The 27,830-nt window shown below is 50.5% G+C and overlaps 1 protein-coding gene across 1 annotated transcript in view; it reads right to left on the reverse strand.

Annotated features, from left to right (window-relative positions):
- Positions 1-25,557, reverse strand: part of SPATA21 (spermatogenesis associated 21) — a 34,388-nt gene extending 8,831 nt beyond the window's left edge. Inside the window, 11 exon segments of the mRNA XM_030805030.1 lie at positions 3,419-3,536; positions 3,660-3,697; positions 3,699-3,761; positions 3,763-3,817; positions 7,669-7,754; positions 8,150-8,589; positions 15,790-15,838; positions 16,191-16,474; positions 19,927-20,134; positions 22,230-22,381; positions 25,429-25,557. Coding sequence (XP_030660890.1) covers positions 3,419-3,536; positions 3,660-3,697; positions 3,699-3,761; positions 3,763-3,817; positions 7,669-7,754; positions 8,150-8,589; positions 15,790-15,838; positions 16,191-16,474; positions 19,927-20,134; positions 22,230-22,381; positions 25,429-25,557 — 1,622 coding nt within the window.
- Between the last annotated feature and the right edge of the window lie 2,273 nt (positions 25,558-27,830).

Here is a 27,830-nt window from a genome sequence, read left to right on the forward strand (position 1 = left end):
AATCCCAGCTCCTCTGGAGGCTGAGGCAGGAGAATCCCTTGAACCTGGAGGCGGAGGTTGCAGTGTGCCAAGATCGCGCCATTGCATTCCAGCCTGAGTGACACAGCGAGACTCTGTCTCAAAAAATAATAATAAATAATTGAAGAAAAGTGAACCCCAGAACTTTGGGAGGCTGAGGTGGGCAGATCGGTTGATGTCAGGAATTTGAGACCAGCCTGGTCAACATGGTGAAACCCCATCTCTACTAAAAATACAAAAATTAGCCGGGCGTGGTGGTGCGCCCTTGTATCCCAGCTACTCCAGAGGCTGAGGCAGGAGAATTACTTGAACCCGGGAGACAGAAGTTGCAGTGAGCCGAGATTGTGGCATTGCACACCAGCCTGGGCAACAAGAGCAAAACTCTGTCTCAAAAATAAATAAAATAAATAAAGCTGAGTGGGTGCCAAAGAAATAGAAAGAATGAATAAGATCAACTATTAGCACAACAGGGTGACTATAGTCAACAATAATTTAATTGTATATTTAAAAGTAACTAAAAGAGGCTGGGCATGGTGGCTCACACCTGTAATCACAGCACTATGGGAGGCCAAGGCATGTGGATCACCTGAGGTCAGGAGTTCAAGACCAGCCTGGCCAACATGGAGAAACACCATCTCTACTAAAAATACAAAAATTAGCCAGGGATGGTGGTGGGTGCCTGTAATCCCAGCTACTTGGGAGACTGAAGCAAGATAATTGCTTGAACCTGGGAGGCAGAGCTTGCAGTGAGCTGAGATTGCATCATTGCACTCCAGCATGGGCGACAGAGCGAGACTGTCTCAAAAAAAAAAAAAAATATACACACACACACACACACACAGTGGATACTCCAGCTTAGGCAATAGATCAAGACTTCAGGGGTAAACATCTCCTGAGGCATTTATCCTTTATGTTACAAACAATCCAATTATACTCTTAATTATTTTATTTTATTTTATTTTGAGGCAGAGTTTTGCTCTTGTTGCCCAGGATGGAATGCGCTGGCGCGATCTCAGCTCACTGTAACCTCCACCTCCTGGGTTCAAGCGATTCTCTCCTGCCTCAGCCTCCCGAGTAGCTGGGATTACAGGTACCCACTGCCACGCCCAGCTAATTTTTGTATTAGTAGTAGAGACGGGGTTTCACCATGTTGGCTAGGCTGGTTTCGAACTCCTGACCTCAGGTGATCTACCCACCTCAGCCTCCCAAAGTGCTGGAATTACAGGCGTGAGCCACCATGCCTGGTTGGAAAAAAAGATCTCTTGTCTTTGGAGTTGCTAAATTGATCTTGCTGGAACAGGCTGCACTCATTCCCCTTTCCCTGGCCTATGTAGAAAAGGCCTAGTTTGTGGTAGGAAAAAAATTAGTCCAACTTACTGATTGGCAAGGACAAGCCTTTGTGTGACTCACTGAGAGGAGACCCCAGCAGGCTGAGAGCCTGGTTCCTACAAGCTCAATTCTGTGAGATACGCTCCTGTCCTCGCATTGAAGTTGAGGATATATGCCCTCATTTTACAGATGAAGAAACTGAATCTTGAGAGAAAGCAACTTGCCCAAGGCTGCAGAACTAGTAAGAGGCACAGACAGAACTCCAAATTCTTTCTTTCTTTTCTTTCTTTCTTTTTTTTTTTTTTTTTTTTTTTTTTGCGACGGAATCTCTGTCACCCAGACTGGAGTACAGTGGTGGCATCTCAGCTCACTGCAACCTCCGCCTCCTGAGTTCACGCCATTCTCCTGCCTCAGCCTCCCGAGTAGCTGGGATTACAGGCGCCCGCCACCACGCCCAGCTAATTTTTTGTATTTATAGTAGAGACGAGGTTTCACCGTATTAGCCAGGATGGTCTCGATCTCCTGACCTTGTGATCCGCCTGCCGCGGCCTCCCAAAGTGCTGGGATTACAGGTATGAGCCACCATGCCTGGCTTTTCTTTTCTTTTTTTTAAGAGTTGGACTTTTGTTCTGTCAACGAGGCTGGAGTGCAGTGGTGCCATCATAGCTCACTGCAGCCTCAAACTCCCGGGCTCAAGCAGCCCTTCCCCTTTAGCCTCCTGAGTGGCTAGACTACAGGCACACACCACCTTGCCCAGCAACAAAGTGCCTTTTGGCTGGATGTGGTGGCTCATGCCTGTAACCCCAGCACTTTGGGAAGCCGGGCATGGTGGCACACGCCTGTAGTCCCAGCTACTAGGGAAACTGAGGTGGGAGGATCGATTGAGCCCAGAAGGTCGAGGCTGCAGTGAGTCGTGATTGTATCACTACACTCCAGCCTGGGCGACAGAGCAAGACCCAGCCACCTCTGCTGAAAGCTAGCATTTATTGAGCAACAAGCATTAAAATATGTTCATTTCAAAGACAGGAAATGGAGGCTCAGGCTCCTCTGAGGCATGAGGGCCTGAAATTGCTATTTGAAGATCAACTGGACTGTTCTGGCTTCACCCTTTGCTTCTAGCCCTGGAATGTTCATGTTGTTTCACCTATGGCTATCTCTTCCTTAGATGAACCACTACCTACCTACCCACCCACCTGCCCTGGAGACACATGGAGGCTTTTGTGTCTTCTGACCCAGATAGGGTCCATCAAATTCCTTTCCTGGGACTGACTGCTCGGTGGGTGCTGCAGGAAAGAATTCCTCTTGCTGCACTAGGAGAGTGTGAGCATGGGGCCGCCAGCTACCATCCCTCCCTCTGTAGGGAGAGCCTAGCCGAGCTCAAAGCCAATGCGCACAGACATGGATAGGTGGAGAGAGAGAGACTTACTGGTATCATCTGGTCTCTGGGATCCCGCTAGTCCTGAGGCCCCAACCAGTAATTTGAGCCATACATTCCCCTTTTGCTTAAGCCAGTTTTATTCTAGTTTTTTTCACTTTTTTTTCTTTTTTGTTTTTTTTTTTTTTTGAGACGGAGTCTCGCTCTGTCACCCAGGCTGGAGTGCAGTGGCGCAATCTCGGCTCACTGCAAGCTCCGCCTCCCAGGTTCACGCCATTCTCCTGCCTCAGCCTCTCCGAGTAGCTGGGACTACAGGCGCCCGCCACCACGCCCGGCTCATTTTTTGTATTTTTAGTAGAGATGGGGTTTCACCGTGGTATCGATCTCCTGACCTCGTGATCCGCCCGCCTCGGCCTCCCAAAGTGCTGGGATTACAAGCGTGAGCCACCGCACCTGGCCTTTTTTTTTTTTTTTTTGAGATAGTGTCTCACTCTGTCGCCCAGGCTGGGGTGCAGTGGCTCAATCTCAGCTCACTGCAAGCTCCCCCTCCTGGATTCAAGCGATTCTCGTGCCTCAGCCTTCAGTTTCTTTCACTTGTGACTAAAAGTCGTAACTACCAAAAGTTCTCAGTGCCAAAATGCTAGATGCCACCTCTGTGTCCACAACCCTTCACCCCCAACAACCAGCCTCACTCACTTTGTGATTTCCTTTAAGACTGCCTCTGGTAAGGCCAGCATCTCTACCAGCAGGGACAGGATCGCAAAGAATAGAGTGTGGGGGTTGTGGGGAGCCATGTCCGACAGGGCATTCTGTTCTGGAGACATGGGATAGTGGCTGCCATTACCACTGGGCAGTCCTGAATACCCTCTCCTCTCCCCGCAACCAACCTCCCAGCCCCTCCTCCAGTTCTGACTACGCTGGGCTCATCCCTGCTCACCCACAGAGCAGAAGAAGCGCCTGGTGTCTGTCATCACAGAAGTCTTTGAAGTCCACATGACCATCTCCTGTGGAGGCCAGAGGAGTAGGGTGGGCAGGGACCTTCGGAGCCCATTAGGAGCAGGATGTTCTTCAGGCTCTGTGCATCCACAGAGTTGGCTCACGCTTGTAATCCCAACATTTTGGGAGGCTGAGGCGGGTGGATCACTTGAGTTCAGGAGTTCAAGACCAGCCTGGCCAACATGGTGAAACCCTGTCTCTACTAAAAATACAAAACTTAGCTGGGCGTGGTGGTGCATGCCTGTTGTCCCAGCTACAACACTCAGCTAGGCTGAGACAGGAGGATTGCTTGAGCCTAGGATTTCAAGACCAGCCTTGGCAACACAGGGAGACCCCATCTCTACTAAAAATAATGAAAAAAAAAAAAAAAAAAAAAGCTGGGCATGGTGGTGCGCACCTGTAGTCCCAGCTACTGGGGAGGCTCAGACAGTAGGATCCCTTGAGCCCAGGAGATCAAGGAAGTAGTGAGCCATGATCACACCACTGCACTCCAGCTGGATCAACAGAGTAAAACCCTCTATTGACTCCAACCCAGATTTTGCCATGGGGCTGAGAAACCTGACACCACACAATCTGACTAGTACATGGCCTTTGTATCAGTTGGTGCTGCCCTGGGACATTCTCAGACCCTTCCCATCCTCGCTCTGGTCCACACAATGCAGCGATCCTTGCGACCTTGTCCATCCAGATAGGTGACCAAGGTCTAGGGCACAGACTTAGTCAGAAAAACTGTCCAGTCATCTAACCTCTGAGCCTCAGTTTCCCCATTGTTACAACAGGAATAAGCATTCTACTCTTCTGAGAACATGGCTATAAAGAGCCTAGTCCAGTGTCTGGCACATAGTAGGGTGCCCTAAAGTGGGTGGGCTACTGGCGCTGAGTGGAGGCCACTAATTAGCTGAGCTGTTGGCACCCAAACAAAACCCTTGACCTGGATTTGGAACAGACAGCAGAGTGAGTCAAGGGGACCACAGCCCTTTTTTCTTTTCTTTTTTTTTTTTTTTTTGGTGAGACGGAGTCTCACTCTGTCATCCAGGCTGGAGTACAGTGGCGGAATCTCGGCACACTTTAACCTCTGCCTCCCGGGTTCATGTGATTCTCCTGCCTCAGCCTCCCAAAGTGCTGGAGTTACAGGCATGAGCTGCTGTGCCTTGCCTGGCTCTGCCATTTAATAAGCTGGATTGCTCTTATGTTGAAGCCCTAACCCCCAGTACTTCCAAACGTGCCTGTATTTGAAGATAGGGCCTTTAAAGAGATGATTAAATTAAAAAGAGGCCTTTACGGTGGGCCCTAATCCAATCCAGCTGGAGTCCTCATACAAAAAGAAAATTTGGGCTAGGTGCGATGGCTTACACCATCCACCCAGCACTTTGGGAAGCTGAGGCAGTAGAATCACTTGAGTCCAGGAGTCTGAGACTAGCCTGGGCAACATAAGAGACTCCATCTCTACAAAAATTTTAGAAATTAGCCAGCCACAGTGGCACATGCCTGTAGTCCCAGCTACTCAGGAGGCTGAGGTGGAAGGATTACTTGAGCCCTGGAGGTGGAGGTTGCAGTGAGGTAGGATCACATCACTGCACTCCAGCCTGGGTGACAGAGCAAGGGCCCTGTCTCAAATAAATAAATAATAAATGCAAATTTGGACACACAGATACCAGGGTTGCCCATTCACAGATGAAAGACCATGTGAGGACAGTGGGAAGACAGCTGTCTGCAGGCCAAGCAGAGAGGCCACAGAAGAAAGCAACCTGCCGACACCCTGATCTTGGACTTCCAGCCTGTGACAAAAGAAATGTCTGCTGTTTCAACCATCCAGTCTGCGGTCCTTTGTTAAGGCAGCCCGTGCTGACTGGGACGGTGGGCATGGGCAAGTTGCTGCACTCGTGTGAGCCTCTATTTCCATACCTGTACGATGGCCATGACAACAGTGCACCCTCTTGGAGATATTCTATGAACTCAGTGCTGGCACACAATAGCCTCTGTTAGCCTGGAAGTCTCTGACAAACAGCGCTGAATGGCAGGGAAGAGGTGGGGCTAGGATTGGTGTTGGGGCACGTGGTGACCTGTCGTGCGCAGGCACATCACAGAAGGAAAAACCAGAGCAACTCCCAGAAGCAGGTGTGATCGCTCAGAATGCCTGGTGGTTTGAGCCACTGGAACAGGGCAGTCGGCCCTTTAATTACCAGACAGGGATTGGGAGCTGTGGGACCTTGAGTCTCTGAGTCAAAGTGGCGCGTTGTTCATGAACTGCTCAAGGAGGTGGGGCAGAGAGAGCTGCACTTAGGAAGGTGGCTAGGGAGTTGTATATCATAATTATTATTATTATTATTATTATTATTGAGACAGAGTCTCTCTCTGTCACCCAGGCTGGAGTGCAGTAGCGTGATCTCGGCTCACTGCAACCTCTGCTTCCCAGGTTCAAGCGATTCTCGTGCCTCAGCCCCCTGAGTAGCTGGGATTACAGGTGCCTGCTGCCACACCCGGCTAATTTTTGTATTTTTAGTAGAGACAGGGTTTCACCATGTTGGTCAGGCTGGTCTCGGACTCCTGACCTCGTGATCCACCTGCCTAAGCCTCCCAAAGTGCTGGGATTACAGGTGTGAACCACTGCTCCCGGTTGGAGTTGTATATTATTTTATTTTTAAGAGACAGAGTCTTGCTCTGTCACCCAGGCTGGAGTGTAGTGGCATAATCATAGCCCACCATAACCTCAAACTCCTGAGCTCAGGTGATCCTCCCACCTCAGCCTCCTGGGTAGCTGGGACTACAGGCTCATGCCACCATGTCTGGCTAATTTTTAAATTTTTTGTAGATATGGGGGTCTTACTATGTTGCTTAGGCTAGTCTTGAACTCCTGGCCTCAAGCGATCCTCCTGCCTCAGGCTCCCAAAGTGCTGGGATTATAGGCATGAGCCACTGTGCCCAGCCATCATAGAGGTTTTAATACTAAAAGGGGTGAACTTCAAGGATGGGGTCACAGGGAGCTAGTGAGAGTATCCAGGGAAGACAGAGGAAGGGGCCGCTCTGGCCAAGAGGGTTGCAGGCCTTGGGGAGGAGTAGGGGATGGAAGGAGGATGTACATCCATTCTTCTAGGGCCAGGGTGATGGAGGAGTAGGGTCACAGGGGCCCTGTCCTGAGGACAATAGAGAGCAAAGTAGGTGTTCAGAACTTTTTAACTTTTTGGTGAAGGTTAGATGCGGTGAGAATGGGGTATATGTTTAGGCTGGTGGCCTTGTTTAACGGTGAGGGACCATCTAGGATGGGCAGGGTTCCTGGAGCCCTGTCTCCCATCCAGGGTGCTCTGAAGAGGACCAATAGAGCAGGCTTGGGTTAAGGGAAGCAGAAACTATTCCAAAACCTAAAGCACTGTGCAGGGCATCTGTCATTCTCTCAGAGAAGCAGCTCTGGCACAGGGAGAGCGCTGGACTTCGAGTCAGAAGACCTAGCACGAGGCCGGGCGTGGTGGCTCACGCCTGTAATTCCAGACTTTGGGAGGTTGAGGCTGGTGGATCACTTGAGTTCAGGAGTTCGAGACCAGCCTGGCCAACATGGTGAAACTCCGTCTCTACTAAAAATACAAAACTCAGCCGGGCGTGGTGTCACACATCTGTAATCTCAGCTATTCAGGAGGCTGAGGTAGGACAATCGTTTGAACCCTGGAGGCAGATGTTGCAGTGAGCTGAGATCGCACCACTGCACTCCAGCCTGGGCGACAGAGCGAGACTCTGTCTCAAAAAAAAAAAAAAAAAAAAAAAAACAAGACCCAGCATGAATTCTGGCCCCCCCAACCCAGCAGCTTTGTGAGCTGGAGCCAATCCCCCACAGGGCTGTGGTGGGCATGGCGGCAGCTGTGTGATCTGGAAAACACCCCAGTCCGCCCTGCGCCTATAACCCCCAAGGACCAAGGGTCCTGCCTGTGCTGGGACCCGCCTGACCTCCCTGCCCCCACCTTCCCCTTGCTTCAGGGTCAGTTGCTCCTCGGACTTCTCCCGGTTTTGATAAAGCTTTCGGAGGCTCTGCTCTTCCTGCTCCTGCCTGCAGACGACAGAACCCCGACCCAGGGCAACATCCGGCTGCCCACCCTGCCAATGGCTAGGGGAGGGGTTGGGGGAGCCTGCAGGAGGAGGTCGTGGGGGAGGCTTTGGGGAGCCCAGAGAGATCAAGAATGGCAGGAAAAAGGAGACCCAGAGGAGAAGTGGGACAGAGGAGAGGGGAACTAGATGGAGACCCCTTCGGGGGAGTTAGAAAAGGGGTCAGAAGTGGGAGAGGAGGAAGAGACATGGGAGATGCGGAGAGGAGACACGTGAGAAATGGAGAGAGGGAGACACACGAGGGAACAGGCAGGTGCAAGGACGGGGACCTGCATCCGGGACAAGGCTTTGATCTTGGGGCCTTTCAGGAGCGGGCGGGTGAGCAGCGGGGGCTCCTACCGCGCCTTGGCGTAGCTCAGGGTTCTCTCGCTGCTCTGATGCAAGAGTTCCATCCTTCTCCAACCTAGGTCCAGGGCAGGGCCCAGCAGGACAGGGCAAGGCATGGAGGTGGGGACCGGGGCTCCCATGGGGGCAGGCTCTGGCCCAGGAGCTGGCAGCCAGGCCCACGATGGGCCACTGGCAGGGACCAAGGCAGGGGTCTGAGGCAGGCTTGGGGCTGAGGTGGGCACCGGGGTCAGGGTCCTGGGGGACTTCTGGGCTGTCTGGGACCGGGCCTTCGAGGCTCTCCGATGGGAGGCCTCCACTTTCTCCACCTCCAGCAAGCACTTCATGAAGCCCTGCCGGAAGTTCCTGAGGCTCTGTGTCCCTGCACCCACCGCGGGCTTCTGAGGCTGCTGCTGCGCACGGTCTGGCTCCCTCTCTCCAATGTCCCTCACCTCCTGGGGATAGGGGAGGGGGTCCAGGAGGCCTCTAGTGGGCCCCAGTGTCCCACAAAGCTCCTCCCTGCCGTCCCCTCTCCAGAGATCCTCAGACTGCCCCTTACTCTCTGAGCCTTTGGAGGATGTGCCCCAAATCTCACACGCACCCCACTGTGCTCCTGCCCCACGTCCTCCCCAACACTTGACTTGCCACCTCCAAGTGAGCTGTATTTTTTTTTTTTTGAGACAGGGTTTTACTCTGTCACTCAGGCTGGAGTGCAGTGGCGTGATCTCAGCTCATTGTAGCCTTGACCTTCCAGGTTTGAGTGATCCTCCCACCTAAGCCTTCAGAGCAGCTGGGACTACAGCCGCGTACTACCACACCCAGCTAATCTTTTTTTTTTTTTTTTTTTTTTTTTGAGACGAAGTCTTGCTCTGTTGCCCAGGCTGGAGTGCAGTGGTGTGATCTTGGCTCGCGGCAACCTCCACCTCCCAGGTTCAAGCAATTCTCCTGCCTCAGCCTCCTAAGTGGCTGGGACTACAGGTGTGCACCATCACGCCCAGCTAATTTTTATATTTTTAGCAGAGATGGGGTTTTGCCACGTTGGCCAGGCTGGTCTCCAACTCCTGACCTCAGGTGATCTGCCTGCCTCGGCCTCCCAAAGTGCTGGGATTACAGGCATGAGCCACTGCACCCGGCCTAATCTTTGTATTTTTTGTAGAGACAGGGTTTCACCATGTTGCCCAGGCTGGCCTGGAACTCCTGACCTCAAGTGATCCTCCGCCTTGGCCTCCCAAAGTGCTGGGATGACAAGCGTGATCCACCGCGCCCGGCTGAGCCATGGTCTTGAGTGAGTTACTCCTGGTCCCACCACTTGGCTTTGTTCATGCCTGCTGTCTGCCCTCCTGACCAGAAGGTAAGCATTATGAGGGCAGGATCTTGGCTGCCTCTTTTATTCCTGTACACCCACTTCTCATTCACTCAGCAACCCCAGGCTCTCTTGCACCTGTTCCCTCCTCTCAGAGGGACTGGCTGTCCCCATTCTGCCTCTTGCCAGGCCAGGCTTTTCTCCCAATTAAAGACACTGTGCTTACCACACACTCTCTCTTCCTAAGTTATCAACTTCGCTTTCCCCACCAGATTACTCCTATCAGCATGTAAATATATTATCATCTTCCCTCTTTTATTTTGAAAGAAATAGGGTCTCGTTTTGTTGCCCAGGCTGGAAGGCAGTGACACGATCTCAGCTCACTGCCACCTTGAATTCCTGGGCTCAAGAGGGCTCCCACCTGAGCCTCCCAAGTAGCTGGGACTACAGGTGCTCACCACCAGGCCCGGCTAATATTTTAATTTTCTGTAGAGACAGGGTCTTGTCTTGCCCAGGCTGGTCTCAAAACCCTTGGCCCAAATGATCCTCCTACCTCAGCCTCCCAAAGTGCTGGGATTACAGATGTGTGCCGCCAAAACCGGCTAATCTTCCTTCTTTAAGAACAAAACAGGCTGGGTGCGGTGGCTCAAGCCTGTAATCCCAGCACTTTGGGAGGCCAAGGCAGGTGGATCACGAGGTCAGGAGATTGAGACTATCCTGGCTAACATGGTGAAACCTCGTCTCTACTAAAAATACAAAAAATTAGCCGGGTGCAGTGGCGGGCACCCGTAGTCCCAGCTACTCAGGAGACTGAGGCAGGAGAATGGTGTGAACCCGGGAGGCGGAGTTTGCAGTGAGCCGAGATAGCGCCACTGCACTCCAGCCTGGGTGATAGAGCAAGACTCCATCTCAAAAAAAAAAAAAAAAAAAAAAAAAGGCCGGGCGCGGTGGCTCACGCCTGTAATCCCAGCACTTTGGGAGGCCGAGGCAGGCGGATCACAAGGTCAGGAGATCGAGACCATCTTGGCTAACACAGTGAAACCCCGTCTCTACTAAAAATACAAAAAATTAGCCAGGTGTGGTGGTGGGTGCCTGTAGTTCCAGCTACGTAGGAGGCTGAGGCAGGAGAATGGCATGAACCCAGGAGGCAGAGGTTGCAGTGAGCCGAGACCACGCCATTGCACTCCATTGCACTGGGCGACAGAGCAAGACTCTGTCTCAAAAAAAAAAAAAAAAAAAAAAGAACAAAACAAAGTCTCCTGATACCACCCTACCCCGATCATCCCAGTTCTCTGCTCCCTTTCTATTGCAAAATTCCTTGAAAGCGTTGGCTGTCCTGACTCCCCACTTCCATCTCCAATCAGTCTCTGCCCAGCACTCCCCAAAGCTGCTCTCGCCATGCCACGGTCAGATCTCTGCCCTCATCTGAGTTGAACCCTTGGCAGCATTAGACACAGATGCCCATTCACTCTGTCCTTCTGGAAACACTCCCTTCTCTAGACTCCCCCCCTCACTGGCTGCTCTGCCCCTGCCTCCGGTGCTGGCTCCTCCTCACTCGTGCTCCATTTCTCAGTGTTGCAGAGACCCAGGGATTTGTCCTCAGTCCTTCCCCTGCTCTGGACTCCCTCCCTCCCTCCCTAAAAGTCATCCTCCTGCCCATGACTCCATTTTCCTCACATTTCTTTGTCCTTCCTAATACCAGACGTCCTCCTTGACATCTCTTCTTGGGTGTCTAGAACAGGACCAAAGCAGAGACCTCAGGTTCCTCTCATCTGCTGCTACCCAGGCTCGTGTCTCACTTCATGACACCAACGGTGGCTTAAGCCCCAGACCTAGAGTCCTTTTATTCTTTTCCAACTTTTTTTTTTCTGTGATAACATACACATAACATTTCCCATCTTTGTTTGTTTTGAAACAGAGTCTCACTCTGTTGCCCAGGCTGGAGGGCAGTGGCACGATCTTGGCTCACTGCAACCTCTGCCTCCTGTGTTCAAGCAATTCTCCTGCCTCAGCCTCCGAAGTAGCTGGGATCACAGGTGTGTACCACCATGCCCGGCTAATTTTTGTATTTTTAGTAGAGACAGCATTTTACCATGTTGGCCAAACTGGCCTCGAACTCCGACCTCAGGTGATCTGCCTGCCTCAGCCTCCCAAAGTGCTGGGATTACAGGCATGAGCCACCATACCTAGCCACATTTACCATCTTAACGATTTTCTTTTCTTTCTTTCTTCTTTCTTTCTTTCTTTCTTTCTTTCTTTCTTTCTTTCTTTCTTTCTTTCTTTCTTTCTTTTTTGAGATGAAGTCTTGCTCTGTTGCCAGGCTCGAGTGTGGTGGCGTGATCTTGGCTCACTGCAACCTCCAGAGTTCGAGCAATTCCCCTGCCTCAGCCTCCTGAGAAGCTGGGACTACAGGTGTGCGCTACCATACCCGGCTAGGTTTTTGTATTTTAGTAGAGACGGGGTTTCACCATGTTGGCCAGGATGGCCTCGATCTCCTGACCTCGTGATCCGCCCGCCTTGGCCTCCCAAAGTGCTGGGATTACAGGCATGAGTCACCGTGCCCGGCTATTTTTTGTGTTTTTAATAGAGATGGGGTTTCACTATGTTGACCAGGTTGGTCTCGAACTACTGACCTCAGGTGATCCGCCCACCTCAGCCTCCTAAAGTGTTGGGATTACAGGCGTGAGCCACTCACTGCACCTGGCCCTGGGTGCCCTTTCTACTCCCTGGCTCTGTCCGTATTCCGTTCCCTCTGTATGGCCTAATATCAGTCCTGCCTCTCCAGAAAGCTACCTGCTGGCCCCAGGGCTCCTCTGAGTGCCTGCAGGACTTCCTGTCCAGGACCTCTCATCTCTTGTGGTGCCACCAGCTCAGCTGCATCCTCCAGAGCAGGGAGCAGGGGCCCTCCCCGGCTTTCCTTGTATTTTCTCTCCAAGCACTGGGCCTGGTATGTCACAGACACTCAGTATGTACTTGCAGAGCCAAATTGTGCCCTCTTCTCTTCTCCCCCACAGTATCCAGCCCGCGCTGTGCATGGGGTAAGGATGGGGTAAAAGGCAGAAACACACAGGCAAGGAATAGTTCTTATTTCTCTCTCTCTCTCTCTCTTTTTTTTTTTTTTTTTTGAGACAGAGTCTCGCTGTGTCGCCCAGGCTGGAGTGCAGTGGCGCGATCTTGGCTCACTGCAAGCTCCGCCTCCTGGGTTCACGCCATTCTCCTGCCTCAGTCTCCCAAGTAGCTGGGACTACAGGTGCCCACCACCGTGCCCGGCTAATTTTTTTGTATTTTTAGTAGAAACACGGTTTCATGTTGTTAGCCAGGATGGTCTCGATCTCCTGACCTCATGATCCTCCTGCCTCAGCCTCCCAAAGTGCTGGGATTACAAGTGTGAGCCACCATACCCTCTCTCTCTCTTTTTTTTTTTTTCCAAGACAGAGTCATGCTCTGTTGCTCAGGCTGAAGTGCAGTGGCGCTATCTTGGCTCACTGCATCCCCTGCCTCACAGGTTCAAGTGATTCTCCTGCCTCAGCCTCCCAAGTAGCTGGGACTACAGGTGCACGCCACCATGCCCTGCTAATTTTTGTATTTTGGCCAGGCTGGTCTTGAACCCCTGACCTCAGGTGATCTACTTGCCTCGGCCTCCCAAAGTGCTGGGATTACAGGCATAAGCCACTGCATCCGGCCTAGTTCTTATTTCTCATCTGACTTCTCACTAGTCCAGAGAGGTACCTCGTCTTATTCCCATCCATTCATTTATTCAACATATTCCTGTTGAATGTCTACCACGTGCTGGGCATTGTTTGAGGCACAAAGCATAGAGGAGTAAGTCAACTAGCGAGGCTGCCCTCAGGGAGCTTGCGTTCTAGATGATGAATAGGTTGACAACTTAAAGATAATGTCGGAGGGAGAAAGTACTGCAAAGACAATAAAACAGGGCAATGCGATAGGCTAAGTGTGGCTGACAGGCTGCTTGAGATTGGCTGGCCAGGGAAGGCCTTGTGGAAAAACTGATGTCGAAATTGAAAGTGAATGACTCAAGAGAGCCATAAGACTGTCTATGAGGAGGAGTTCAGGCACAGGCACACTCAAAGGCCCTGGGGTGAGACTAGGCTTGGCATATTCAAGGGCTGGAGGTTAGAGCAGAGTGGCTAGACATAGGGCTTTATGGCTCTTGGTGAAGATTTTGGATCTTATTCTAAGAAGATGAGGCTTGGACTAGGGTAATGAAAGAGGGAGTGGAAGGAAGGGACGGATTCAGGATTTATTTTGTAGGTAGCACTAAACAGGGCTTGTTGACACATGTGAAAGGATTATAGAGGGAAAAGGAGGAATCAGAGGTGATTTTGAGCTGGGTTGCATGAGCCCCTCGGGTGAGAAAGGCAGTGTCATTTGCTGGGCTGAAGAAGACTGCTGTGGTCATGTTTGAGAAGTGAATTAGCCAGCCAGAGGGAATTCAAGTAGGCCATTGGATATATGAACATGGAATTTAAAGGCAAGGTCTACGGCTGGGCGCGGTGGCTCACGCCTGTAATCCCAGCACTTTCGGAGGCCAAGGCGGGTGCATCACTTGAGGTAAAGAGTTCGAGAGCAGCCTGGCCAATGTGGTGAAACCCCGTCTTTACTAAAAATACAAAAATTAGCCGGGTGAGGTGGTGCATGCCTGTAATCCCACCTACTCGGGAGGCTGAGGCAAGAGAATTGCTTGAACCTCAGAGACAGAGGTTGCAGTGAGCTGAGATTGCGCCACTGCACTCTAGCCTGGGCAACAGAGACTCTGTGTCAATTTAAAAGAAAAAAAGGCAAAGTCTCGCCTGAAGATATGGATTTGGGAATCATCAGAGGGACTGAATGAGATCATCCAGGGAGAGAATGGAGATGGGAGACCAGAGGGTGGAGCCCGAGGGTGGAGAAGATGAGGAGGAACTAGGGAGGGAGACTGGGAAGGAGTTGCTAGTGACATGGGAGGAGAACCAAGGTAGGGCTGTCACGGAGCCTGGAGAAGGCAGCATTGAGAAGGAGAGAGGGAGCCACTGTGTCTTCTGCTGTTTCGAGGTGGGCTCTGTAAGGACAGAGCTCTTCCATTTGATAAGCCAGATGGAGATTATGGAGACCCCGATAAAAGCTCTCATATGGGGATGTGTGGAGAAAAGACAAGCGGAGGAGGTGAGGGGGAGAATTATTGAGGGATGGGGCTGCAAAGGGGAGCAAAGAAAGACGGCTTTTGACACCAGGTATGGTTGTGAACGCCTGTAGTCCCAGCTACTCGGGAGGCTGAGACTAGCTTGAACCCGGGAGGTGGAGGTTGCAGTGAGCCGTGATCACACCACTGCACTCCAGCATGGGAAACAGAGACTCTGTCTCAAAAAAAAGGAAAAAAAGAAAGAAAGGCAGCTTTTGATATTGTGGAGGTTAAGCCATGTTTGTATGCTGATGGAATCGTCCTGTAGTAACGCAGAGAGGGATCACGTGGTGGGGGGAGGGGACGAGAGCTAATGAATAAATGGGGAGACAGCCATGGGAGTAGGGGCCCATCTTCACAGCTCCCATTGCAGCCAAATCAAGGCAGGGAGGGTGGTGGGTTTGGGAATGCTTCTTCTCATCTGATGCTTCTGTTTGTCAGTGACACATGAGTGAGATGAGGGGCGTGGGAGATGCTGTTGTGAAATGATGACCTGGAGCGGAGGAGAGGGCGGTGTGGCCAAGGAAAAGTGAGACTTGCAGGCAGCATCTCACATGAGTGGTTAATGCTTGAAAGTGAAACCCATCAACGAGACAGGATGTTCTCCAACCGCGTTGAGCTGCTCAACATGGGTACAAGGCTGGGTGGGTTTAGCCAGGGTGGGGTTTTGCCAAAGAATCCAGCAGGATGAGACAGGGCAGGTGCTGGCAGGGCATGCATGCTAGTGACTGTGTATTTGCAGGTTGCCCGGTCAGGTCAAAGAACTAGGAAGTGGCAGAGCTAGGGGAGGGAAGGGTGGCTGGGAGGGGTCGGGGAAGCCTCCAGGTGTTCAGGGATGCTTTGGATTGTGTGGCTGTGGCCGAGGGCAGATGGGTGGAAGAAATCCATGCTGATGCAGAACAAGCCACCATCTGGGATGAACCCAAGGGCTCCAGAGTGTAAGAGCATTCTTGACGCCCACCCAGAATACACACACATGCATACACACAGGCACAGGCACACACACGTGTGCACATCTATGCGCACTTTCACACACAGCCACACACACCTTCCTTGGTTTGACTCCAAATAGGGGTTTGACATGCCACATCTGCCTCTGCCCTCTTCCTCCTCCTGATGCCCCTGCCCTTACCCTACACAGCCCATCCCCATTCCCACTATGGCCCTACTTACTGGTGGAGGAAGAGGCCCCGGTGCTGGGTGGGTCTCCACAGCCTCACCCCTGAATAGAAGAGAGACCCCCAGGTGGGGGAAGCACTGAGCTGAAGGTTTGCCCCCCTGCCCTCCCCTGCCAGGCCCCAGGACACTCAGTTCCACCCCAGCCTCACTCCCTTGGCCTTCTCATCTCAGGGGGCTCCTTATTTCCCCACATCCTCATGTAGACAGGCTCACGGAACCAAGAATTCTGGTATTCCAGCCGTTACACAGATGGGGAAATCGAGACCCAGGGGAGCATGACTTGCCCAAGGTCCTCTACCAGGTCAGGAGCAGTCTGGACTAGAATTCACCTCACCTGAAACTAACAGAAGAGCGTCCTTGTTGGGGGCAGGGGATGGCACTGGAAGATGACTTACCCTTCTTTTGCTTTTTTAGGTCCAGGCATGGATGGCAGGAAGGGGTTGGCTGTCTTTTCCTCTGGAGTCACGATGGACATCGGGGGCATTGCTTCCTGAGAGCTGTTCCCATGTCCCCCTGGGCTGGGCTCTGGCGGAGCCTCCTGTGGCCTGATGTGTGGGACACCTGCCTCCTTGGGGTGCTTGCCTCCCAGTGGCTGGCCACGGCTGGCCAAGCAGCAGCAAGGCTCTGCTGGCTGCGCCATGTCTGCCTGGTGACCGAGGGTGGATTGATATCTGGAGCCCTGTCAAGGACAAGGACACCACGGCTGGGGAGCTCCATCCTGGTTCCCAGGTGAACCTCAATGCTCCAGGTGAACTGGAGACCAGTTATGACACACTTACTAGGGTCCCAGCACTTCAGGCATCATCTTAATTCTCCTAGTGCCCCTAGAAGGTAGCACAGGTACTCCCATATTTTGAGGGGCGAGGAAATTGAAGCCCAGAGAAGGCGTGGCCTACCCAAAGAACCACACTTCCCTATGGGAGTGGAATGAGAGCCTGGAAAATTGAGAAGATCCCCTTTAAATAGGATTTTCCTTTGTGTGTGTGTGTGTGTGTGTGTGTGTGTTTGAGACAAGTCTCACTCTGTCACCCAGGCTGGAGTGCAGTGGCAAGATCACAGCTCATTGCAGCCTTGACCTCCTGGGCTCAAGGGATCCCCCTGCTTCAGCCTCCTGAGTAGCTGGGACTACAAATACCTGTCACCATGCCTGGCTGATATTTTTTAATTTTTGGTAGAGATGAGGTCTCACTATGTTGCTCAGGCTGGTCTTGAACTCCTGGGCTCAAGCATTCCTCCTGCCTCAGCCTCCCAAAGTGCTGGGATTACAGGCATCAGCCACCATGCCCAGCCTTAATGGGATTTTCCAAGGGATATTTCAAAGAACAAGAGTCCTTCATGAGCCTCCTTAAAAAGAGGAGGTTTTGGCCAGGTGTGGTGGGTCACACCTGCAATCCTAGAATTTTGGGAGGCTGAGGGGCAGGTGGATCACTTGAAGTCAGGAATTCATGACCAGCCTGGCCAACATGGCGAAATTCTGTCTCCACTAAAAATACAAAATTAGCTAGGCATGGTGGCTCATGTCTGTAATCCCAGCTATTTGGGAGGTTGAGGCACGAGAATCACTTGAACCCGGGAGGCAGAGGTTGCAGTAAGCCATGATCACACCACTGCACTCCAGCCTGGGTAACAGAGTGAGACTCTGTCTCTTGAAAAAAAATAATAAAGGCCTAAGTGGGTGGATCACATGAGATTAGGAGTTCAGGACCAGCCTGGCCAACATGGTGAAACCCTGTCTCTACTAAAAATATAAAAATTAGCTGGGCGTGGTGGTGCGTGCCTGTAATCCCAGCTACTCAAGAGGCTTAGGTGGGAGGATCACTTGAACCTGGGAGGCGGAGGTTGCAGTGACCCAAAATCACACCCCTGCACTCTAGCCTGGGCAACAGGGCGAGACTCCATGTCAAAAAAAAAAAAAAAAGTGGTATATTATGGTATATGGAATGGAAATATTACTGAGCAACCAAAAGAACAACATGTTGATACACACAATACATGAATTTCTTTTCTTTCTCTCTCTCCTTTTTTTTGGAGACAGAGTCTCACTCTGTTTTCCAGGCTGGAGTGCAGTGGCATGATCTCAGCTCACTGCAACCTCCGCCTCCCAGGTTCAAGTGATTCTCCTGCCTCAGCCTCCTGAGTAGCTGGGATTACAGGCACCTGCCACCGTGCCCAGCTAATGTTTATATTTTTGGTAGAGACGGGGTTTCACCAGGTTGGCCAAGCTGGTCTTGAACTCCTGACCTCAGGTGATCCACCCGCCTCAGCCTCCCAAAGTGCTGGGATTACAGGCTGAGCCACCGCGCCCGACCTAGATGAATCTCAAATAGTCATGTGGAGTGAACGAAGCCAGACAGAAAGAATGTACACTGTACAATTTCATTTGTGTAAAATTCCATGAAATACAAACAAATCTATAGTGATATTTGGTGGTTGCCTGGGGATAGACTAGTGGGAGGGGGGATGAGAAAGGGCACAAGGAAATGGTTGGGGTGATGGCTATGTTTGCTTTCTTGATTGTGGGAATGGTTTTGTGGGTGTGTACGTATGTCAAAACATTAAATTGTACACTTAAAGTATGTGCAAGTGTATGCCAATTATACCTCACTGAAGCTGTTAAAAATAAATCTTACCAGGCTGGGTGTGGTGGCTCACACCTGTAATCCCAGCACTTTGGGAGGCTGAGGTGGGCGGATCACGAGGTCAGGAGATTGAGACCATCCTGGCTAACATGGTGAAACCCCGTCTCTACTAAAAATACAAAAAAAATTAGCCGGGCATGGTGGCGGGTGCCTGTAGTCCCAGCTACTGGGGAGGCTGAGGCAGGAGAATGGTGTGAACCTGGGAGGTGGAGCTTGCAGTGAGCCGAGATCGCACCACGGCACTCCAGCCTGGGCAACAGAGCAAGACTGTCTCAAAAAAAAAAAAAAAATCTTACAGATAAATAAAAAAAGATCTTGTGGTCAAATAAGTTTGGGAAAGGCAATATACTCTAACCATATCTTTTTAAAATTTTTTATTTATTTTTTATTTTTATTTATTTATTTTTTGAGACAGGGTTTCACTGTCACCCAGGCTGAAGCACAGTGGTATGATCTTGGCTCACTGCAGCCTTGACCCCAGGCTCAGGGGATCCTCCCATCTCAGTATCTGGAGTAGCTGGGGCCACAGACATGTACCACCACATCCAGCTAACTTTTGTATTTTTTGTAGGGACGGGGTTTCACCATGTTGCCCTGATCTCAAACTCATGGGCTCAAGCAATCCTCCCGACTCAGCCTCCCAAAGTGCTGGGATTACAGGCATGAGCCACGGCGCCTGGCCTCTAATCATATCTTGCAAAATCTTACAAAGGCTCAGCAGCTAGTAAACTGCTTCCAGGATATCCTAGCATACAGAAACCTGTTTCAGCTTTGTTAAACTCAGCATGTCCCAATATTATCTGTATACAGAACCTGGCACCTCCTCCCTCCCCCCTGCACCCATTGACATACCGTGGGGCCACTCTGGAAACAAGACTTATTTTTATTTTATTTTTATTTTTTTGAGACGGAGTTTTGCTCTCATCACCCAGGTTGGAGTGCAATGGCGCGATCTCAGCTCACTGGAACCTCCACCTCCCCCGTTCAAGCTATTCTCCTGCCTCGGCCTCCTGAGTAGCTGGGATTACAGGCATGTGCCACCACACCCGGCTAATTTTATATTTTTAGTAGAGACAGGGTTTTACCATGTTGGCCAGGCTGGTCTTGACCTCAGGTGATCTGCCTGCTTCAGCCTCCAAAAGTGCTGGGATTAACAGGCATGAGCCACCACGCCTGGCCTGGAAACAAGACTTAAATGCTTGTGATGTAGGCTGGGGGAATAGCCCAGTGACCCACAGACTGAGTGCTTGACATCTTCAGGGCACAGAGGGGAGCAAACACTCTGTCACCCAGGCTGGAGTGCAGTGGCCTGAACATAGCTCATTGCAGCCTTGACCTCCTTGGGCTCAAGGGATCACCCCTGCCTCAGCCTCCTAAGTAGCTGGGACTACAGGTACATGCACCAGAATGGGGGGCATGGTAGGAGGGGGGCTCTTTCACCTCCTCTGTGGTAGGTCATTCCATACCCTTCTTCCCAGATCTCCTATGTTACCTGGCAGCTCTCAGGAGGCTGATCCTCCCCGGTTCCCCGGTTCCATTGCCTCCTCTGCTGGCCCTTGATCTCCTTTCCGGAGCCCAGCCGCTGCAGCCCTTCAGGTACTTCAGGAACCCAGGAAGGCAGCAACCCCAGCTCACTCTGATCCTGGCCTGCTTGCAGCTCCTGGGACCCTTCCTGGGGGACCCAAGAGGACTGTTTCTTCCTGGAGAAAATAGACAAAGTGACACTTCAGCTCCCAGACTGGGGCACTGTTTTATATATTTTTATAGGGCTAGGCATACCATAGGTGCATACCTAATCCCTAGAAGGACCAATGAAGGACTCACAGGAATTCCCCAAATCATAGAAACTTTGATGTCAATGTTTGGGGGAGTTAAAATTTAAACTTTCACAATTATTTGTAGAGACAAGGTCTCGCTATGTTGCCCAGGCTGGTCTTGAACTCCTGGGCTCAAGCAATCTTCGACCTCGGCCTCCCAAAGTGCTGGGATTAGAGGTACGCGCCATTGCATCCAGCCTAGAATTTAAGTTTTATAGTATTTTTAAACTGTTTTTCAGAAAAAAATGAAACAAAAATCAGAACTGGGATGCAGAGAAGACAAGAGATTTGAGCCTAAGTTCATAAAGCTAAAGATAACTGTTCAAAATTTGAAGCTGTGTATATCCGATCTCACTTTAGTATTCTGGATTATTTCCTCCAAGTTTCTTCCTATGCATATGTTTGTTTGTTTGTTTATTTATTTATTTATTTATTTTTTGAGACAGAGTCTTGCTCTGTCACCCAGGTTGGAGTGTAGTGCATGATCTCAGCTCACTGCAACCTCCACTTCCTGGGCTCAAGCAATCCTCCTGCCTTAGCCTCCCAAGTAGCTGGGACTACAGGCATATGCCACCATGCCTGGCCAATCTTCATATCTTTTGTAGAGATGGGGTTTCACCATGTTGTCCAGGTTGGTCTTGAACTCCTGGGCTTAAGTGATCCGTCAACCTCAACTTCCCAAAGTGTTGAGATTACAGGCGTGAACCATGGTGCCCCGCCATATATATATATATTTTTTCGCTCTTGTTGCCCAGGCTGGAGTGCAGTGGAGTGATCTTGGCTCACTGCAACCTCTGCCTCCTGGGTTCAAGTGATTCTCCTGCCTCAGCCTCCCAAGTAGCTGGGATTACAGGCATGTGCCACCACGCCCAGCTAATTTTATATTTTTAGTAGAGATGGGGTTTTGGCATGTTGGCCAGGCTGGTTTTAAACCCCTGACCTCAGATAATCCACCTGCCTTGGCCACCCAAAGTGCTGGGATTACAGGTGTGAGCCACTGTGCCCGGCCTAATCTACTTTTTTCAATTAACATCATAGCCTACGTTTTTCCCATGCTAAAAATCCTTCAGAAACATGCTTTATATGTTTTTTATGTTCATTAAATGTATAAAATTCCATATTTTAAAGATAACCATCATTAACCATTTCCCTATTGTGTGGGCGCTTAAGGGGTTTCTAATTTTTTAGTATTTAAGATAATGTGACAGTGAAAGTCTTTGTGCATAAAACTGCTTGAATCACCAATTATTTCCTCATGGCCCATTTCCAGAAATGGGTGAGGATAAAGGTAGTTTCAAGGCAGTTTAAACAAATTGCCACGTTGATGAAACAGGTGTGCTTAAATGGTTTCTATTTCCACCAGCATGGTAGGCAGTAGTTCACTCAGTGGGCCTCGGACCTGGCTTGAGCTGTCTCTCCTAACTTTTCCTGTAGAGGAGGCTATTTAGGAGCTTCTGGTTATAGTCAAATCCAACTAAGCCAGCTAGTCTTTACTATTTCTATTATCCAAGCCTTTCACTTTGCCTCTATCTGGCTCGCTCTTGATTTTCTCTTTTTGAATACATTCTTGCTGTAGAAAAAGTTTTTAAAAAACACAAAATTTAGAAAACAATTACAGGTACATCTTTATGTGTTCCTGTGTTTCCTATTCATTATTCTATTAATTCAGTGAATCAATATTTATCGAACATTTACTGTGTCAGGCATAGTACTAGGCATGAGGGCTTTGAGGCTGAACCAGGTATATGATGCTCCTCAAACAAGACACATAAAAGATGTTTGTGGTCTCGTTGGGGGAGTTCAGACAAAAGGTGGACACGAACTCCTCAGTGCAACTGGTGCAATGAAAAAGAAGGACAAGGTGCTGTGGTGGGTGGAGCTGCCTTGGCCTGGGAGTTCTCCATTCTCTCTCTCCCCCGCAGGTGGGCTGCAGGGGGTTCTCTCCCGGACCTGTTCTCTGGAAAGCCCCTCAGCTCACCCTGGTCTTGCTGGAGGCCTCTGCTCCTGGGTTCTGAGCTCTGAAGGCCCCTTCTCCAATGCATCTCTGTGTCTGGGCCCCTTCTCTGGCCCTCCTGAAGCTAATGAGAGCTGCTTCCTGCTGCCCACTTCCGAAGCATCCAGAAACATGACCTGGACAGAGATATCCATGGCAGTGGCTTGAGGGCTGGCATTGAGTACCCATTCTGGAGTGATCCCTCCCACTCCTCCCTGGGCACTCTCCTGGCCTCAAGGACAGGGATATCCCATGCCTGACTGGGGAAGCTGTTGGAGAGGGGTGAGCAGGTGCTGAGAGGCAGGGATGCAGTCTTGGCTCACTGCAACTTCCACCTGCTGGGTTCAAGCGATTCTCCTGCCTCAGCTTCCCGAGTAAGTGGGATTACAGGTGTGCCCCACCACGCCCAACTGATTTTTATTTTTTTATTTTTTTTGTAGGCCAGGCTGGTCTTGAACTTCTGACCTCAAGTGATCCGTCTGCCTCAGCCTCCCAAAGTGCTGGGATTACAGGCATGAGCCACCGCACCTGGCCTGAACCGGGTTTTGATCACTATCATGGTCTGTCACTCTCCAACTGGGTGACCTGGAGCCAGTGACTGAGACCCAGCTCCAAGCATCACCGGAGTCAGCAAACTCCAAACAAATGGACTTAATTAACTCATTGACATTGATATAATACAAGATTCTGATGTGAGCTAATACTAACAGGCACCTACTATGAGGCAGGGCCTGTGCTAGGTGCCTTAGTCAACACCGTAAAACAAATGAGGCTGCAAGGGGTGCAGTGACATGCCCAACGTCATACAGCTGGGTAAGTGGTGGGACTGGGACCCCATGACGATGCTTGTTGAAAAAATAAATGGGTGGATGAAGGAAGCCCTGAATGTTCACCTCTAGCCTCTCTCCTAGCCTCCTCCCCTCCAGGCCCTCTCCCTGCCCCAGGGGAAGTGAGGATTTATAACAGAGGCTACAGGGAACATACCCAAGGGCATGTTGACTTCTTATTTTTTATTTTTTGGCTTTTTTTTTCTTTTCCTTTTTGTGGAGAAGGGGGTCTCGCTATATTGCCCAGGCAGGTCTCAAACTCCTGGACTCAAGCTATCCTCCTGCCTCTGCCTCCCTAAGAGCTGGGATCACAGGGGTGAGCCACCACGCCTGGCTTTTTTTTTGTTTTGAGACGGGGTCTCACCATGTTGCCCAGGCTGGTCTTCAACTCCTGGGCTCAAGCAATCCACCCACCTCTGCCTCCCAAAGTATTGGGATTGCAGGCATGAGCCATGGCACCTGTCTGACTTTTTATTTTATTTTATTTTTTTTTTTTTTTTTTTTTTTTTTTTTATTTTATTTTATTAAAAAAAAAAAAAAAAAAAAAAAAAAAAAAAAAAAAAAAAAAAAAAAAAAAAAAAAAAAAAATTTGTTTATTTATTTTTGAGATGGAGTTTCATTCTTGTTGCCCAGGCTGGAGTGCAATGGTGCAATCTCCGCTCACCGCAACCTCCACCTCCCAGGTCCAAGCGATTCTTCTGCCTCAGCCCCCCGAGTTGCTGGGATTACAGGCATGCACCACCATGCCAGGCTAATTTTGTATTTTTAGTAGAGACTGGGTTTCTCCATGTTGGTCAGGCTGGTCTTGAACTCCCGATCTCAGGTGATCCGCCTGCCTTGGCCTCCCAAAGTGCTGGGATTATGGGCATGAGCCACTGCGTCCGGCTGCCTGACTTTTTAAATGGTGATATCTTTGGCCCTGAGGAAACTGGATGGTGAGGAGGGTCTTCCTTATGCTCTTCAGTTCATGCTACTTGGCACATTCAAAAAGAGGCTGGCAGGGCACAGTGGCTCACACCTGTAATCCTAGCACTTTGGGAGGCCGAGGTGGGCGGATCACTTGGGGTCAGGAGTTCAAGACCAGCCTGTCCAACATGGTGAAATCACATCTCTTCTAAAAATACAAAAAAATTAGACGGAAATCATTTGAACCCAGGAGGCAGAGGTTGCAGTGAGCCATGATCACACCATTGCACTCCAGCCTGGGTGACAGAGCAAGACTCTGTCTCAAAAAAAAAAAAAAAAAAAAAAAAAGAGGCCGGGTGCAGAGGCTTATGCCTATAATCCCAACAATTTGGGAGGCTGAGGCAGGCAGATCACTTGAGCCCATGAGTTCAAGACCAGCCTGGGCAACATGATAAAGCCTTGTCTCTACAAAAAAAAAAAAAAAAAATTAGCAGGATGTGGTGGCACATGCCACACCTATAGTTCCAGCTACTCAGGAGGCTGAGGCAGGAGGATCACTTAAGCCTGGGAGTTCGAGGCTGCAGTGAGTCGCGATCACGCCACTGCATTCCAGCCTGGGTGAGAGAGTGAGAGCCTGTCTGAAAAACAAGCAAACAAACAAACTAATAAACATATTTGATGGAAAGAGGCTGAGAGCTGTGATGGAAGCTTAGGATGCAGGCTGGGAGCTGGGGAGGGGCGTGGAGGGAAGCCCCGAGTAGCTCTCAGGAGAATAAAGCTGGGCTGGAAGCTGTGAGGGGAGTTTGGAGGCCATGCAAGGCACCTAGAAGAGCAAGTAGGCAATTCTGGGTTTGCTCACCCTGCAGCTCTTTCCGTTACAGAAGCCAGCATTGTTTTTGGGAAACTTCTCTTCTCTATTCAGCCCATGGGGCTCAGTGGAACCACCTATCACCTCTGTCTCCATTGTATCAAGAGATCCAGACCACTCCCCACTGCCATGGTGACTGGTTCAAGGATGAGCCTCTGACCACAATCTGGGCCAATGACAGTGATGCTAGAGACTTGCTTCAACTATTGCAAAGAGGCTCACTTCCTGTGGGAATGCTAAACCAGCGGGAGGAAGATGGGAAGATGTAATCCTGGAGTGGCCAGGGCCGTCCTTGCCATCTTGCAGGGAGAGCTTGCTTGAGAATGAATCCAACACAGAGGAACATAGAGCCAAGAGATACTCATTTAGCACCTTGATCTAGCCATACCTGAAGTCTATGAATGCCTGTGTCAGTTACCCAAACTGATGTATTCTCTTTTCTGCTGAATCCAGTTTGAATTGGGTTTTGTGTCCATTTTTAACAGAGTCTTAATTAAAGCAGCTGGGGAGGAAGCCTGGGCAGGGGAAGGGAAATGTGCCAGCTAGGAGTGAATGGATCAGAACACGGGGTGCAGGTCCCTACCTTGCTGACTCCTGGTATGATGGGCTCAACACCAGCCCTCTTTATGGTGATCCTCAGGCCAGGACTTGGCTGGGTCCCTGGAGCCTTGGTTCTACCCTCTTTGTACATCTGGGTGTTTCTATTGTCCATGATGCCAGGGCCAACACGGGTGCCAAGTGAGGGGCATCAGCTACTGTGCTCCTACAGGAGAAATCCAATCAAGCGTCCCACCAAGCCCATCAACTAAGTGCTGCTTCAGGAGCCCACGTGGAGCCTGTAATGTAGACAGCCTGGCTCTAGGGAAGAGGCGGGGCCAGGCCTGGCAAGGAGAGGCATGCAGCAAAACCAGAGAGCTGGCCACATGCCATTTACCCACATGCTTTTCCTAGTTCTCACAATGACCCTGAGGAAAAGGGGCTCTGGAAGGCACAAGACTTGCCCAAGATCTAACACCTGCTAGGTCGCAGATGAGGATTTGAACCATGGCCTGTTGAATCCCAAAACCCAGGCACTTTCCCCAACTGTGACATTTCCTAAAGGGTATTCTTTGGCATACTGGTCCCTTGAGATGCCCCAAGGGGCCGGGCACGGTGGCTCACGCCTGTAATCCCAGCACTTTGGGAGGCCGAGGCGGGCGGATCACCTGAGGTCAGGAGTTCGAGACCAGCCTCAACATGGAGAAACCCCGTCTCTACTAAAAATACAAAATTAGCCGGGCGTGGTGGTGCATGCCTGTAATTCCAGCTACTCTGGAGGCTGAGGCAGGAGAATTGCTTGAACCTGGGAGGCGGAGGTTGCGGTGAGCCGAGATCGTACCATTGCACTCCAGCCTGGGCAACAAGAGCGAAACTCTGTCTCAAAAAAAAGAAAAGAAAAAAAAAGAAGAAAAAGAGATGCTCCAAGGGGTTCCAAGGCTAAATGCCTTTGGACAGTGCTGTGATAAGCGAAATGATACAGGCTCTTTCCTGTACAACTTCTCAGAGCCTTTAAAATACTAATGTGCCTTTTAAAGAGAGTCCAAGAATGTCACAGCTGCTCCTGCTATAGATGAAAACTCCATGTTCTTAGATGGGGCTAAGGAACAGGAACTAGAGACATCTGTCCATCTGTCTCAGGGCCCCAAGGTCTCCAGCGGCAATCTGCAGTTCACCAAAGCACCCACACCCTGACCTGGACACATCCTTTCTTTTTCTTTTTCTTTTCTTCTTCTTCTTCTTCTTTTTTTTTTGTTTGTTTTGAGATAGAGTCTCGCTCTGTTGCCCAAGATTGCAGTGGTGCAATCTTGGCTCACTGCAACCTCTGCCTCCTGGGCTCAAGCAATTCTCCCACCTCAGCCTCCCTAGTAGCTGAAATTATAGGTGGCCACCACCATGCCCGGCTAATTTTTGTATTTTTAGTAGAGATGGAGTTTCACCAGGTTGGCCACGCTGGTCTTGAACTCCTGACCTCAAGTGATCCGCCCGCCTCAGCCTCCCAAAGTGATGGGGTTACAGGCATGAGCCACCACACCTGGCCATTTCTAAAGCCTTTCTTACTGTCTCTCCTCCACCTCTTTCATCCAACCTCATATTCAGCTATGCCACCACCCCCTACACAAACTTTCTGTTTTAATCCAGGCAGGCTCCTGCAATCCTAGTCCCACAGACCCCAGCCTCTGTGCCCACCTCCCATTTTTTCTATCTTTCCAATAGCCCCCAACCCATCCTTCAAGCTCCTCCCTCTTCTCCAAGTTTCCAACCATCTCAGCTCTCTCTCCAGCCACTGAATTCCTTTGAGGCAACATCAGCGCCATTTCTATGGGTACATGGACCCCCTTTCACTGTTAACTAGTTTCCAGTAGTAAATCCTAACCCCCACGCCCCTTCCTCCCATATGAGACCATATGACCTTGAAGATCTTGATGGTGCTTCTTCCACTTTAAATCATGGCAGGCCCGCCAGCATCCATGGAAGAACCTTCTATGTGCTGGAAACCTTTGTAAACAGTATTCTCCTAACAGCCCTGTGAAGTCAGTGGGTTCAGCCCTGTTTTAAAGATGGGGCAATTAAGGCTCTGAGCAATGTCTTGTCTGATACCACATGGCCAGTCTTCAGAGGAACTGGATTCAAACCCAGGCCCGTCTGACTCCCATGGCCGCTCATCTCACTGTATCATTTTGCCTACAAAGAAGCCTAAGTCATTCATGCATTTCCTTGTGCAATCAATAACCGTGTAATGACACGTGCCCGTGCTAGGGACAATGTCAGGCCTTGGGGGATACACTGGGTGTCCTGACGGTTCCCACAGTTTACCAGGGACACAGAGGAGGCGCACTTAATAGCTGCTGACCCAAGTCCGCACTTCCTTTTCCTGCCCTCCAGGTCCTTCCTGCAGTTAGAGCTGCACCCCTACTACTGTGCAAACCAGACCGCAGCTGGTTTGGT

Source organism: Nomascus leucogenys, chromosome 24 (assembly GCF_006542625.1).
Source record: "Nomascus leucogenys isolate Asia chromosome 24, Asia_NLE_v1, whole genome shotgun sequence".
Classification (NCBI taxonomy): Eukaryota; Metazoa; Chordata; class Mammalia; order Primates; family Hylobatidae; genus Nomascus; species Nomascus leucogenys.